At 43.6% G+C, this 14,324-nt stretch overlaps 1 protein-coding gene across 5 annotated transcripts in view; it reads right to left on the bottom strand.

The window, feature by feature from the left end:
• Positions 1-14,324, bottom strand: part of CCS (copper chaperone for superoxide dismutase) — a 277,092-nt gene that overhangs the window by 183,403 nt on the left and 79,365 nt on the right. For all 5 annotated transcript variants that reach the window (XM_073605142.1, XM_073605141.1, XM_073605139.1 and 2 more), the window contains one exon: positions 13,453-13,513. In XM_073605142.1, the coding sequence (XP_073461243.1) occupies positions 13,453-13,513 (61 nt within the window). The remainder of the gene's footprint in view (positions 1-13,452; positions 13,514-14,324) is intronic.

Here is a 14,324-nt window from a genome sequence, read left to right as displayed (position 1 = left end):
AAACAGGAAAAGGATATAAAAATATACCAAGGAATTGAGAATGCCAATCAGCAGTGTTCAAACGCTAATCAAGAAGTGGAAAATGAGGGGTTTTGTTAAAACCAAACCACCTTCGGGTAAAACAACTAAAATTTCAGCCACAACTGCCAGGAAAATTGTTCGGGATGCAAAGAAAACCACAAATAACTTCAGGTGAAATACAGGACTCTCTGAAAACATGTGGTGTGGCTGTTTCAAGATGCACAATAAGGAGGCACTTGAAGAAAGATGGTCTGCATGGTCGAGACGCCAGAAGAAGCCATTACTGCGCAAATGCCACAAAGTATCCCGCTTAAAATACAGCAAACAGCACAGAGACAAGCCTCAAACCTTCTGGCACAAAGTCATTTGGAGTGATGAGACCAAAATTGAGCTTTTTGGCCACAACCATAAACGCTACATTTGGGGAGGAGTCAACAAGGCCTATGATGAAAGGTACACTATTCCTACTGTGAAACACGGAGGTGGATCGCTGATGTTTTGGGATGTGAGAGCTACAAAGGCACAGGAAATTTGGTCAAAATTGATGACAAGATGAATGCAGTATGTTATAAAAAAATACTGGAGGAACATTTGCATTAATCAGCCAGGAAGCTGCACATGGGACGTACTTGGACATTCCGAGGTGACAATGATCCAAAACACAGTGCCGACCTGTCATTGGCTACAGCAGAATAAAGAGAAGGTTAAGAGTGGCCATCTTAGTCTCCTGACCTCAATATCATTGAGCCACTCAGGGGAGATCCCAAGATGTCCAGTTTATGCAAGACAGCCCAAGAATTTCCAGGTACTTTAGCCTTTTTGCCAAGAGGAATGGGCAGCTTTACCATCTGAGAAGATAAAGAGCCTCATCCACAAATACCACAAAAGACTTCAAGCTGTCATTGATGTTAAAGGGGGCAATACACAGTATTAAGAACTGGGGTTTGTAAACTTTTGATCAGGGTCATCTGGGTAGTTTCTGTTGTGATTTATGATTTAAAAAGAGTAAACACAGTTGATTAATAAATGGCTTCAGCCAAACACTAACCATGAGTGAAAGAAAAGTTTGTGTGATCATTCATATTCTCTGAAAAATGGCCAAGAAATCATAAATTCTGCCAGGGTATGTAAACTTGCGAGCACAACTGTGTATCTGTGTGTATATATATTTATACACACATATACAGGGCTCAAAATTTCAAGTCCTAAACTACTAGTCAGGCCTCAAGGGTTACTCACCACCAGTTGCCCCACCCAACCCCTACGCTGCCCCACCCCTAATTCTGCCCCTAAACACACTCTCGTAAATTATCTCATGAAATGACACTTAAATGTTTTATGTAGAATTAAGTCACAAAAATAAATATTAACAACAACTTCAGTGCCTCTCAGCACAGCCTCACCTGTGCCCACCATTGCAGCCTCACCCGTGCCCACCATTGCAGCCACACCCGTGGCCCACCATTGCAGCCACACCCGTGGCCCACCATTGCAGCCACACCCGTGGCCCACCATTGCAGCCACACCCGTGGCCCACCATTGCAGCCACACCCGTGGCCCACCACTGCAGCCACCCCGTGGCCCACCACTGCAGCCACACCCGTGCCCACTCCCACTATTGCAGCCACACTGTGCCCACTGCCTACTATTGCAGCCTCACCTGGGCAGAGGAAGAGACAGGGAGGCCGGATCATGACTGGAGGGTGAGAGCCGCAGGATCACAGAGCGCGGATAGCACGCTGTTAAAGCTAACATTACAATTGCCTCCGCTCTGCTCGCCGTTACACACACAGCCCCGCCTCCTCCTGACCCGGAGCCTGTGACAGACAGAATGCATCCCAGAATTGGACCTGCATTCTGTCTATCACAGGCGCAGGTCAGGAGGAGGCAAGGCTGTGTGTGACGGCGAGCAGAGAGGAGGCAATTGTTATGTAAGCTGTAATAGAATACTATCCGCGCTCTGTGATCCCGCGGTTTCTCCTCTTCCTCCATGCTCTCTTCCCCCGGGCCAATCGCTGGGAGAACGGCTCCCGGTCAATCCCGCCCACCGGTGCTCGCCCCCCTGCTCCCAGGCAGCCCAGAGCTGTATGTATATGTATATATATACAGTGGGGCAAAAAAGTATTTAGTCAGCCACCAATTGTGCATGTTCTCCCACTTAAAAAGGTGAGAAAGGCCTGTAATTGTCATCATAAGTATACCTCAACTATGAGAGACAAAATGTGGAAACAAATCCAGACAATCACATTGTCTGATTTTTGAAAGAATTTATTTGCAAATTATGGTGGAAAATAAGTATTTGGTCAATATCAAAAGTTCATCTCAATACTTTGTTATATATCCTTTGTTGGCAATGACAGAGGTCAAACGTTTTCTGTAAGTCTTCACAAGGTTGTCACACACTGTTGCTGGTATGTTGGCCCATTCCTCCATGCAGATCTCCTCTAGAGCAGTGATGTTTTGGGGCTGTCGCTGGGCAACACGGACTTTCAACTCCCTCTAAAGGTTTTCTATGGGGTTGAGATCTGGAGACTGGCTAGGCCACTCCAGGACCTTGAAATGCTTCTTACGAAGCCACTACTTCATTGCCCGGGCGGTGTGTTTGGGATTATTGTCATGCTGAAAGACCCAGCCACGTTTCATCTTCAATGCCCTTGCTAATGGGAGGAGGTTTGCACTCAAATCTCACGATACATGGCCCCATTCATTCTTTTATGTACACGGATCAGTCGTCTTGTTCCCTTTGCAGAGAAACAGCCCCAAAGCATGATATTGCCACCCCTATGCTTCACAGTAGGTATGGTGTTCTTTGGTTGCAACTCAGCATTCTCTCTCCTCCAAACACGATGAGTGGTGTTTCTACCAAACAGTTCTACTTTGGTTTCATCTGACCATATGACATTCTCCCAATCCTCTTCTGGATCATCCAAATGCTCTCTAGCAAACCTCCGACAAGCCTGGACATGTACTGGCTTAAGCAAGGGGACACGTCTGGCACTGCAGGATCTGAGTCCCTGGCGGCGTAGTGTGTCACCGATGGTAGCCTTTGTTACGTTGGTCCCAGCTCTCTGCAGGTCATTCACTAGGTTCCCCCCGTGTGGTTCTGGGATTTTTGCTCACCGTTCTTGTGATCATTTTGACCCCACAGGGTGAGATCTTGCGTGGAGCCCCAGATCGAGGAAGATTATCAGTGGTCTTGTATGTCTTCCATTTTCTAATTATTGCTCCCACAGTTGATTTCTTCACACCAAGCTGCTTGCCTGTTGCAGATTCAGTCTTCCCAGCCTGGTGCAGGTCTACAATTGTTTCTGGTGTCCTTCAACAGCTCTTTGGTCTTCACCATAGTGGAGTTTGGAGTGTGACTGTTTGAGGTTGTGGACAGGTGTCTTTTATACTGATAACAAGTTCAAACAGGTGCCATTAATACAGGTAATGAGTGGAGGACAGAGGAGCCTCTTAAAGAAGAAGATACAGGTCTGTGAGAGACAGAAATCTTGCTTGTTTGTAGGTGACCAAATACTTATTTTCCACCATAATTTGCAAATAAATTGTTTCAAAAATCAATGTGATTGTCTGGATTTGTTTCCACATTTTGTGTCTCATAGTTGAGGTATAACTATGATGACAATTACAGGCCTCTCTCATCTTTTTAAGTGGGAGAACTTGCACAATTGGTGGCTGACTAAATACTTTTTTGCCCCACTAGTTTAAATCCATATGTTTTGCTAGAAATCGAAGGACATTGTTTTTTATTTTTAATAAAAAAGGAATTGTCAAAAACTGTGTGTGTGCGTTTTTAATTGACACTTTTTTGGTGAATGGGTAGGGGTACTATGTACCCCATACTCATTCAAATATGTGGGGGGCAGGATCTGGGGGCCCCCCTTGTAAATAGGGGGCTTTTAAATTCTGATAAGCCCCCGCCCACAACCACAGCCTCGCCTCCCCCCATGTTAAGGGCATGTGGCCTGGTATGGTTCGCTCTCCCCTCCCCCCTTTTTCTGGCCTCCCGAGCTGTATGCTCAGATATGATTGGGCAAAATGTTGTTGTTTTTCACATTTTTCTATTGCCTGCAATGTCTTTTTTTCCATTCAACTGTCAGCGGGGAAGCCCAATGACAGCTGATGACTCATCCGTTGTTAAAGACGCAGCGGCCAGCTTCCCGGCCTGCTCCTTACCCCAGCTCTTCACTATGCCCTGATTGGGCAAAGCCTTGCCCAATCAGAGCTTAGGATGCACTGTGCAGCACGCAGTGCATTGTAGGGCGCTCGACGGGCAAACATCCCGCTGAGCTCCCCACAAATTTGGGTGTTCAGGCTGTTCGTCCAAATCTACTACTACTACAAACATACACATTATATATCTATATCTATATATATATAGAGATATATATATATATATATATATATATATATATACACACATATACATATACACACACACACACACACACAAAGCAGAGACCCCAGGGAATAAAATGGCGATCATTGTAATTTTTGTCACACTGTATTTGCACAACAGTTTTGAAACTGATATTTTTGGGAAAAACTACACTTTCACCACTTGCTGACCGCTGCACGCCGATATACAGTACGTCGGCACAATAGCAGAGGTGGAAAAATGGGCATACCTGTACGTCCCCTTTAATTGGCGGGGCTAGCGGGCGCGTGCACCGCATACAGCGTGACCATGCCCGCGGACTCGATGTCTGCCTGACTCCCAGCAATCGTGTCAGGGAGCCCCAGAACGGGGAAGTGCCTATGTAAACAAGGCATTTCCGCGTTCTGCCTTGTGACATAAGGAGCAGTGATCGCTGTCATGTGAGTTGTAGCCTATCCCACCCACAGTTAGAATCACTCCCTAGGACACACTTAAGCCCTTCATCACCCCCTAGTTAACCCCTTCCCTGCCAGTGTCATTTACACAGTAATCAGTGCATTTTTATAGCACTGATCGCTGTATAAATGACAATGGTCCCAAAATAGTGTCAAGTGTCTGATGTGTCTGCCATAATGTCGCAATCACGATAAAAATCGCAGATCGTCGCCATTACTAATAAAGATAAAAAAATGATAATAAAAATGCCATAAAACTATCCCCTATTTTGTAGATGGTATAACTTTTGCGCAAACCAATACACGTTTATTGCGATTTTTTTTTTACCATCACGCATATCGTCCTAAACTGAGGAAAAAAAATATTTTTTTTATATATTTTTGGGGGATATTTATTATAGAAAAAAGTAAAGAATATTGCGTTTTTTCAAAATTGTCGCTTTTTTGTTTATAGCGCAAAAAATAAAAAAAATTAAAAAATGGTAGAGGTGATCAAATACCACCAAAAGAAAGCTCTATTTGTGGGAAAAAAAGGACGTCAATTTTGTTTGGGTGCAACATCGCACGACCATGCAATTGTCAGTTAAAGCAATAGAGTGCCGTATGGCAAAAAGTGCCCTGGTCAAGAAGGGGGTAAAATCTTCCGGGGCTAAAGCGGTTAATAAAAATTTTTTTTGCAACATATAAAAGATGAGGTTACGCAGATTAACCCCTTCCTGACCAGCCACGGCAGTTGTACTGCAGCCGGTTGGCTGCACGAACCGGCGTAGCTGTACTTCGATTCGCCTTTTGAGCACTAGGGGGCGCATGCGCGCCACCAGAGCCGGGCACCCACAATCGCTCCACACAGAGACAGAACGGAGATCTGTCAATGTAAACAGACAGATCTCCATGCTGTCAGGGGTGAGGAGAGCGATCTATTGTTCATACTAAGTAGAGGTCGACCGATATCGGTTTTTCTCTGGCCGATGCCGATATTTAGAAATCGCGGTGGCCGATGGCCGATATGTGATGCCGATTTTTTTGGGCCGATATATTAGGCCGATTTTTTTTTTTTTTTTCTTTTTTTTTCCCCCTTCATCTCATAAAATCTAACAGTTAGACCCCTTTCACACTGGGGCGTTTTTTTAGGCGCTTTTGGGCTAAAAATAGCGCCTGTAAAGTGCCTGTAAAACGGCTTCCCTACAGTCTCAGTGTGATATCCCGAGTGCTTTCACACTGAGGCGATGCGCTGGCAGGATGTCTTTGGAGTGGTGTATACCGCTCCTCCACCACTCCTGCCCATTGAAATGAATGTGCACCGCTGCCGAAGCGGCTGCAAAGCGTTTCGGCAGCAGCACTTCAGGGGCGCATTTAACCCCTTCCTCGGCCGGTAGCTGGGTTATAAGCGCCCCGCTAGCAGCCGAATAGCGCCGCTAAAATGACGGTAAAGCGCCGCTAAAACTAACAGCGTTTTACCGTCAACGCCTGCCCGCTCCAGTGTGAAAGCAATCTTAAGTAATAAGTGATACAGAAAATTTTTTACATTTAAACATTTATTGAACAAAACAAACCTCCAATCAGTTCACTTGTATGTATAATTTAGATTAAAAAAAAAATAACTATATCTTAAATATTAAATACACAAAACAGGTAACCAAAACTTTTGGACGAAAAAAAATGGGCTAACTTTACTGCTTATTTTTTTTTTTTTAATTAGTGTATTTTATTTTAAAAAATTGCGTTTGAAAGACCGCTGCGCAAATACCGTGTGACATAAAATATTGCAACAACCGCTATTTTATTCCCTAGGGTCTCTGCTAAAAAAAATATATATATAATGTTTGGGGGTTCCAAGTGATTTTCTAGCAGAAAATACAGAATTTTTACTTGTAAGCAACAAATGTCAAAAAAGATTTAGTCTTTAAATGGTTAAACTGAGAACTTCTACATGGAGTTCAGTCTATTGATAAAAGAACCTGAAAGAGATACAATGTATCTTCTTATCAGACTTGGCAGGCTGCCCAGAGGAGGAGAGAAGAAACCTTCAGACAACTTGCAATTGACTTCTATTACAGAAGTCATTTGCAAGTCCCGCTGAAGTTATAATCGGCTTATTTTATCAGCACAATCGGCCGATGCCGATTAAGTAAAAAAAGCCAAATATCGGCCGATATATCGGCCGGCCGATATATCGGTCGACCTCTAATACTAAGTACTAAGTATGAACAACGATCGCCCCCTAGTGTTAACCCCTTCCCTGCCAGTGACATTTACACAGTAATCAGTGCATTTTTATAGCACTGATCGCTGTATAAATGCCAGTGGTCCAAAAAATTTGTCAAAAGTGTCCGATCTGTCCGCCATAATATCGCAGTGTTGATAAAAATCGCTGATCACCGCCATGAGAAAAAAAAAAACGCTTACTGTGATTTTTATTACCAAAAATATGTAGAAGAATACATATCGGACTAAACTGAGGGAAAAAAAAAATATTAGCAGTCAGCAAGATTCTGTACCAAGTGACCAGGAATTATCCATTATCAATTTATCCTCTCACGTTTTAACTGAACAGAAATTCAGGTCCTCAAACTAGGCCTAACCTTTTGTCCTGATTCCCAAATTGATAAATTTCATCTTATTAAAGACCTTCATTTATTTGCTCGCAGGCTTCTTTACAGGGTCATTTTTGACAAATCCCCAGTAGAATCACTCTCTCATGATAAACTTCCCAATATTCAAGAAAACATTGAGGAGCACTAGGCCTTGGAGAATTTGATGGAACTTTGGGAGGAGGGACATGTCGATGACAATGACTCTGGTTTTGTTTCCCCACTGGGGTTATCTGTCGCTGGCATGTCCCCCCCCCCACAGCCTTCAAGCCTAAATCAAGGGTTTTCCCACTGTTAAATACTAATCCAAACACTTGGGCGTTTGTTAGACAGACTTCTCAAGCTATTGAAGAATCACGCCTCTCCTCCTTAGGGTCTTCAAATCTAACTCTAGAACAAAAAGAAGCTATTAAATCCCTTGAATCCAATTGGGAAATAATAATCAAACCCGCGGACAAAGGTGGGAATTATGGAGGTGTCCCAATATGTGACTATGTGCAAAAAAATCTTATTGAGTCGTGATTGGTATTGACCCATCTCCAAAACAGTAATCAACAATTTTCATACACAATATTGTAGTATTATTTTTAAAGCCTATCATCAGGGAATTATTGACCAGAACACCTGGAATTTTCTAAATGTGAAGGATCCGAGGATCCCTACTTTTTATGCCTTACCAAAGGTACATAAGTCTCTGACTGAACCTCCTGGACTACCTATAATTTCGGGGTGTTCCAGTCTCACTGAGAATGCAAGCAGCTTGGTGGACAGCTACTTGCACCCCCATGTAACATCACTTTTTTCTTATATTAAGGACACAATTGACCTTTTAAGAACCATTGAGGGTATTTCGCTTCCCCCAGATACTTGGCTTGTAGCACTTGACATAGAAAGTCTGTACAACACCATCCCCCATAATAAGGGCATTGAAGTGATACAAAGTCATTTGAATGAAAGAGGTCCCTCCTTTTTCAAATATAATAAGTTTGTGCTGGAGCTTCTTGATTACATTTTGAGACACAATGTTTTTGTTTTTGACTCTTCCCACTACCTCCAGGTGCAGGGGGTTGCGATGGGGACTAAATGTGCCCCATCGTATGCCAACCTGTACCTGGGGGGGGGTGGGAAAAGGATGTTTTTTCTAGGGATGATCTGATCCACCTTCTGGACAAGGTGATTTCCTGGCATCCTTACATAGACGATGTTCTAATTTTTTGGTCTGGAACTGAATCAGAATTAAATGAATTTCTAAGATTGATTTCCATTAACGATTTCAACCTTAGATTTACCATGGAATATAGTCAAACCAATATCAATTTTCTTGATCTGATGATTTCTATTGACGTTAATGGAAAGCTAGATTCCTCACTGTATAGGAAGCCCTCTGCGGGCAACACTATTCTCCATGCCAGAAGCTCCCATCCAGACTCATTGGTAAAGAGCATTCCATATAGCCAGTACCTGCGACTCACTCGCTACTTACCCAACACAACGAGATTAGAAAAATTCTGAATAGATTTTGGCCTCTCCTGTCAGCAGATCCTGTGGCCAGGAAATATATTAAAGACTTTCCAGATATAACCGTCAGACGAGTTCCTTCCTTGAAAGACCGCCTAGTTCATAGCCACTTTAGTGATGCCCCACCCACCAATAATCCAATGAACAAGGGTAATTCTTCCTGTGGACATTGCGATGTTTGTGAGTTTGCGGATGACAAATCTCGATTTTTACTCCCCAATGGGAAATGGCATTCTACCAAATGCAGGGTCACCTGTCAAACACCAGGTGTCATTTATTTAGCCCAATGTTTTTGTGGTGGTTTTTACATTGGGAAAACGAAGCGACAATACTTTAAATGTATAAGGGATTATATTGAACCTATAAAGAAAAGAAAGATGGATACTGCCATTGGCAGACATGTTGGTATTGAACATGACTTTAATCCCCATACTATCAAATTTCTAGCATTAGAGCATGTCCCACTGGATGAAAGGGGGGGCAGTGTTGACAGGACCCTGCTCCAACTTGAAGCCCGTTGGATATACGATCTCAGAGCGACCGCATTCCCTGGTTTTAATGAAAGTCTCAGTTTCAGGCCTTTTTATAATTTTAGTACTGAAATTTCTTCTCTTCTCCACCTCCCCCAGTCTGCTATCCCTCTTCTTCTCCTATTCATTTTTTGTTTTTGTTTTTTTCTCTCCCACTTGTATATACACATATATATATTAGTTTTTTCATTCGCTATGCTTTATTTTTTCATGTTTATTTGTTCATGTAATGTATTTATTGGAATTTTCTTATATTTTTGTAAAGAAATTTGGGTATACATTTGGAGAGTGCACTGTTGTTTTGACATATTGATGGGCTTAGGGTGTGGGTGGTCCTTATTGCCGTGCTCATCGTCTACTCCGTTATGTTTTTCTTTCCAAGTCTATCTCAGTTTCCTTCACTCCCACTTCCCCTGATTTGGTTCATAGCAGTCACACGGACGCCCGGGTCACACTGTGATATTCACTCTGTGCCCATTCCACGCCTCGCCAGCGGGAGGTCAGGGGCCCTTTCCTGGTTACGCCTCACAGCGTCCCCTATGTTACATCCTACAGCCACATGTTTGCGCTGCGGACTCTATAAGGGCTGCGTGCTGTTCGCCCAGTCATCAGCCTGCGTGTCGGTCGGAGCCTTTGTATTGCCGCATTGCACTCTGGGGCTTGTAGTCTATCGGGCCCTTGGCTTTCTGCGCATGCGCCTAGGCGTCCACACGTCCGCATCGTGTTGGTGACGTCACACACCAACACGATGGAGGGCAGATAAAGCTGGCTTATCTGTCAGCTCAGCTGCCAGAGCCGGAGGGTAGGACTCTACTTGGACAGTGTTTGTGACTGGTATCTGCCATACACTGTGTTAGGTCCCTGTTTCGATTTATTATTATTGCCAAGCTTCTCACTACCATTCCGTACTGTCAGATTTAATTAACCTTAAATATTGTTTTATTCATCCATTTTTTCACTATTTGGCGAGACAATGTCCCCTGTATTATCTATCTAGATAATTTTCATTACATTTCATTACTCAATCATATCCTATTCCCTTATTAAACAATTAAATAGTTGCACTATTAACATTTCATTCCCTTCCTTATTATATATATTATTTTCTCTTATCTTTTTCTTTCGATTTTATTCAATAGTCATCAGAATGTATTCCTGCAATCACCACCAGCAGGCTTTCTGAAGTTTTCCCTCCACCATATGCTTTGCTAATTAATAATATGAAAGTAAGAACTAATTGACATCCCTTGATCTCCCTGGCTATACTTATTTTTTCTTTAGCCAGGATTATTTTCGCCCCCTTTTTTACTTTAGCATTAGCGATATATGCACACATTACTATTCATATATGTATGTTTAATACATACTTATATATTTCTTTTTACTCCTAGTTTTATCCTTCCGTCCTCTGTGACTGCACCGATATGGCCTCATCAGGGGTCCTGTGCTAGTTGCTGGCTATGCGGTGATTAGTCTGCGTAAAGGTTACTGCGGGGTAAGCGCCTGTCTGTGCTGTGTCCAATATACACTGTGCTCTCCTTTCTATTTTTTTTTTTTTTTTGACTTTTTTTATTTTGAAAATAATATGAATATGTATAAATTGTCTTTTGCTTACATTTTTTTTATTTTTCTCTATTTCTACAATTGTAGAGTGTTTGATGATATTAGTTCTCGGCCTGCACATCCCTTGAGAAAGCATTTTAGCGAGACATGTCAGGCTAATGTGCGGTCCTATCATCCGAAATATACCTGCTTGTTGTGACCACCGTAACTGTAAAAAACACTGCAATATCCTGTGAAATATTTGTTTTTCATGTGTTTTTTTAACCTTGAAATATATTAAAATTATTATTTTTTACTCAATACTATTCCTTTTTTGTGGAGTCTTTTGCACCGTTAAAATCCCTTGCCTCCCCCCACCTTTTTTGGTTAAATACATATGTATAAAAACGTACACTTCTGCTGTTTCTCTTTGTACTGGCTACAGGTCTAAGGCAAGGACACTTATGCGGTGCGGGAAACACAGTGATCTGTGCGCATTTACCACACCAAATGCAAGTCGCACTGCCCTTGCGATCTGCTGTGGGTGTCAATACAAAGTTAACACCCCAAATGCAGATCGCAAACACAGTGTGTTTGCCTGCACTGACTGCATGGTAAAAAACGCCCACGTGATCGGGTTGCGGTGCAGCTAAAAAAAAAAAAAAAAAAAAAAAAAAAGGGTGTGGTGAATTTGCACCTTTATTGTTAAATAACATTAAAGTGATTGCAAAGTCTCATTTTTTTTCTTTAAAAATAAGAAACATGTTATACTTACCTGCTCTGTGTAGTGATGTTGCAAAGACCAGCCTGATCCTCCTCTTCTCAGGTCCCTCTTCGGTGCTCTTGGCCCCACCCTCCTTTTCAGTGCCCCCACAGCAAGTAGCTTGCTATGGGGGCACCTGAGCCGAGCCACAGCTCTCTGTATTCATTCAGACACAGAGCTGCGACCCGGCCCCCTCTCATTGGCTGACTGACTGATTGACAGCAGCGGGAGCCAATGGTAGCGTGCTGCTGTCTCAGCCAATGAGGACGGGGGTCACGGGCAGCCGAGACACTGCTGCGACATCGCTGGATCTAGATGGGGATCAGGTAAGTATTGGGGGGCTGCTGCACACAGAAGGTTTTTTATCTTAATGCATAGAATGCATTAAGATAAAAAAATCTTCTGACTTTACAACTACTTTAAAGTCTTTTAACCACTTCCCGCCCGACCCATAGCAGATGACGGCCGGGCGGTGGTTCCGTTATCCTGACTGGGCGTCATATGACGTCCAGCAGGATAACATGCCGGGGCACGCATCGCGGCGATCGGTGGAGCGGTGTGTCAGCCTGACACACCGCTCCACCGATCTTGGTAAAGAGCCTCCGGCTGATCACAATGTCAATAGGAAGAGCCGTTGATCGGCTTTTCCTCACTCGCGTCTGACAGACGCGAGTAGAGGAGAGCCGATCGGCAGCTCTCCTGACAGGGGGGTCTGCGCTGATTGTTTATCAGCGCAGCCCCCCCTCACATCACCACACTGGACCACAATCGATCGCCACTAGGACCACCAGGGAAGGGGCAACATGTGGATGGCCAGGTATGTACCCCATGGCCATCCAAATGTGCCCAATATGCCAAATCTGTGCCAATCAGTGCCCACAAATGGGCACTGATGGGCACCATTATGTTTCAGTTCTGCCCAGCAATGCCACCAATCAGTTTTATCAGTGCCACCAGTGTCATCAGTGCCACCTGTCAGTTCCCATCGGTGCCACCTGTCAGTGCCCATCTGTGCCCATCAGTGCCCACCTATCAGTGCCACCTATCAGTGCCCAGTGCCACCCATAAGTACCCATCAGTGCCACTCATAAGTACCAATCAATGCCACCTATGAGTGCCCATCAGTGCCCATCGCTGCCACCTATGAGTGCCCATCAGTGCCACATACCAGTGCCACCTATCAGTGCCCATCAGTGCCGCCTATCAGTGCCCATCAGTGCTGCCGTATCAGTGCCCATCAGTGCAGCCATATCAGTGCCCGTCATTGAAGACGAAAACGTACTTATTTACAAAAAATTTTAACAGAAACAAAGAAAAACTTGTTTTTTTTTCAAAATTTTCGGTCTTTTTTTATTTGTTGCGCAAAAAATAAAAACCGCAGAGGTGATCAAATACCACCAAAATAAAGCTTTAATTGTGGGAACAAACTGATAAAAAATTTGCTTGGGTACAGTGTTGTATGACCGTGCAATTGTCATTCAAATTGCAACAGCGCTGAAAGCTGAAAATTGGCCTGGGCGGGAAGGCGTCTAAGTGCCTGGTATTGAAGTGGTTAAAACAATTACATGAAAATTGAACTGGGGTTTAAAGAATTATGCAAGAACACACCTAATCTACTGGGCCCCTTTAAGTAAATAAAATAACTACTTACACTGTCTGCCTCTCCAGGAGCTCCATGATTATTGCCAAAAGGATTATAATGCCCACCACAGCTATAGAAAAGAAATAAAAGCAATGTTATACATACAGAAATTTCACTGTATCCAATAATGAGTTGCAACAGCAAGAGCCTCATTTAGCAGACATTTTATTTCTGATACACAGTTCTATATAATAAAATAAAACTAAAAGAAAAATTATTTTCCTTCATTTCGGAATAGAGTAAAAGAGGGTTATAAACCCATGTTACCGTATTTATCGGCGTATAACACGCACCCCAAGTTTAGGAGGGAAGTTTAAGGAAAAAAACTTACATTTAAATGCCCATCAATGCAGCGTGTCCATCTGCAGCCTTCCCTGTGTCATTGCAGCCTCGTTTCTTTTAAAATTGGCGCAGATCGAGATACACAAAGCCGAGTGTACTTCGGCTAGGCTCAGCTCTGCTCACAGTCAGGGGCGGGACTGCGAGTGGAGAGAAGCGAGCGCTGCCGACATTCACAAAGCCGAGTGTACTTTGGCTAGACTCGGCTCTGCTCACAGTCAGTCACTGCGAGAGGAGCCGAGGCCATCCGAAGTACACTCGGCTTTGTGTATGTCGGCGGCGCTCGCTTCTCTCCTCTCGCAATCAGTGAAGATGGGCGGGACTGCGAGAGGAGCCGAGTCCAGCCGAAGTACACTCGGCTTTGTGTATGTCGGCTCCGCTCGCTCCTCTCCTCACAATCAGCGGAGATCGGCAGGGATCGGCGTATAACACGCACCCACGATTTTCCCCTGATTTTAAGGGGAAAAAAAGTGCTTGTTATACGCCGATAAATACAGTAATTTTTTTGTGTCTCATTGGGGAGGTTTTCATAGTCAATAAAA

Source organism: Aquarana catesbeiana, linkage group LG11, assembly GCF_042186555.1.
Source record: "Aquarana catesbeiana isolate 2022-GZ linkage group LG11, ASM4218655v1, whole genome shotgun sequence".
Lineage (NCBI taxonomy): Eukaryota > Metazoa > Chordata > Amphibia > Anura > Ranidae > Aquarana > Aquarana catesbeiana.
Note: the sequence above shows the minus strand (reverse complement) of the source record. Positions and strands in the feature narration are given on the sequence as shown.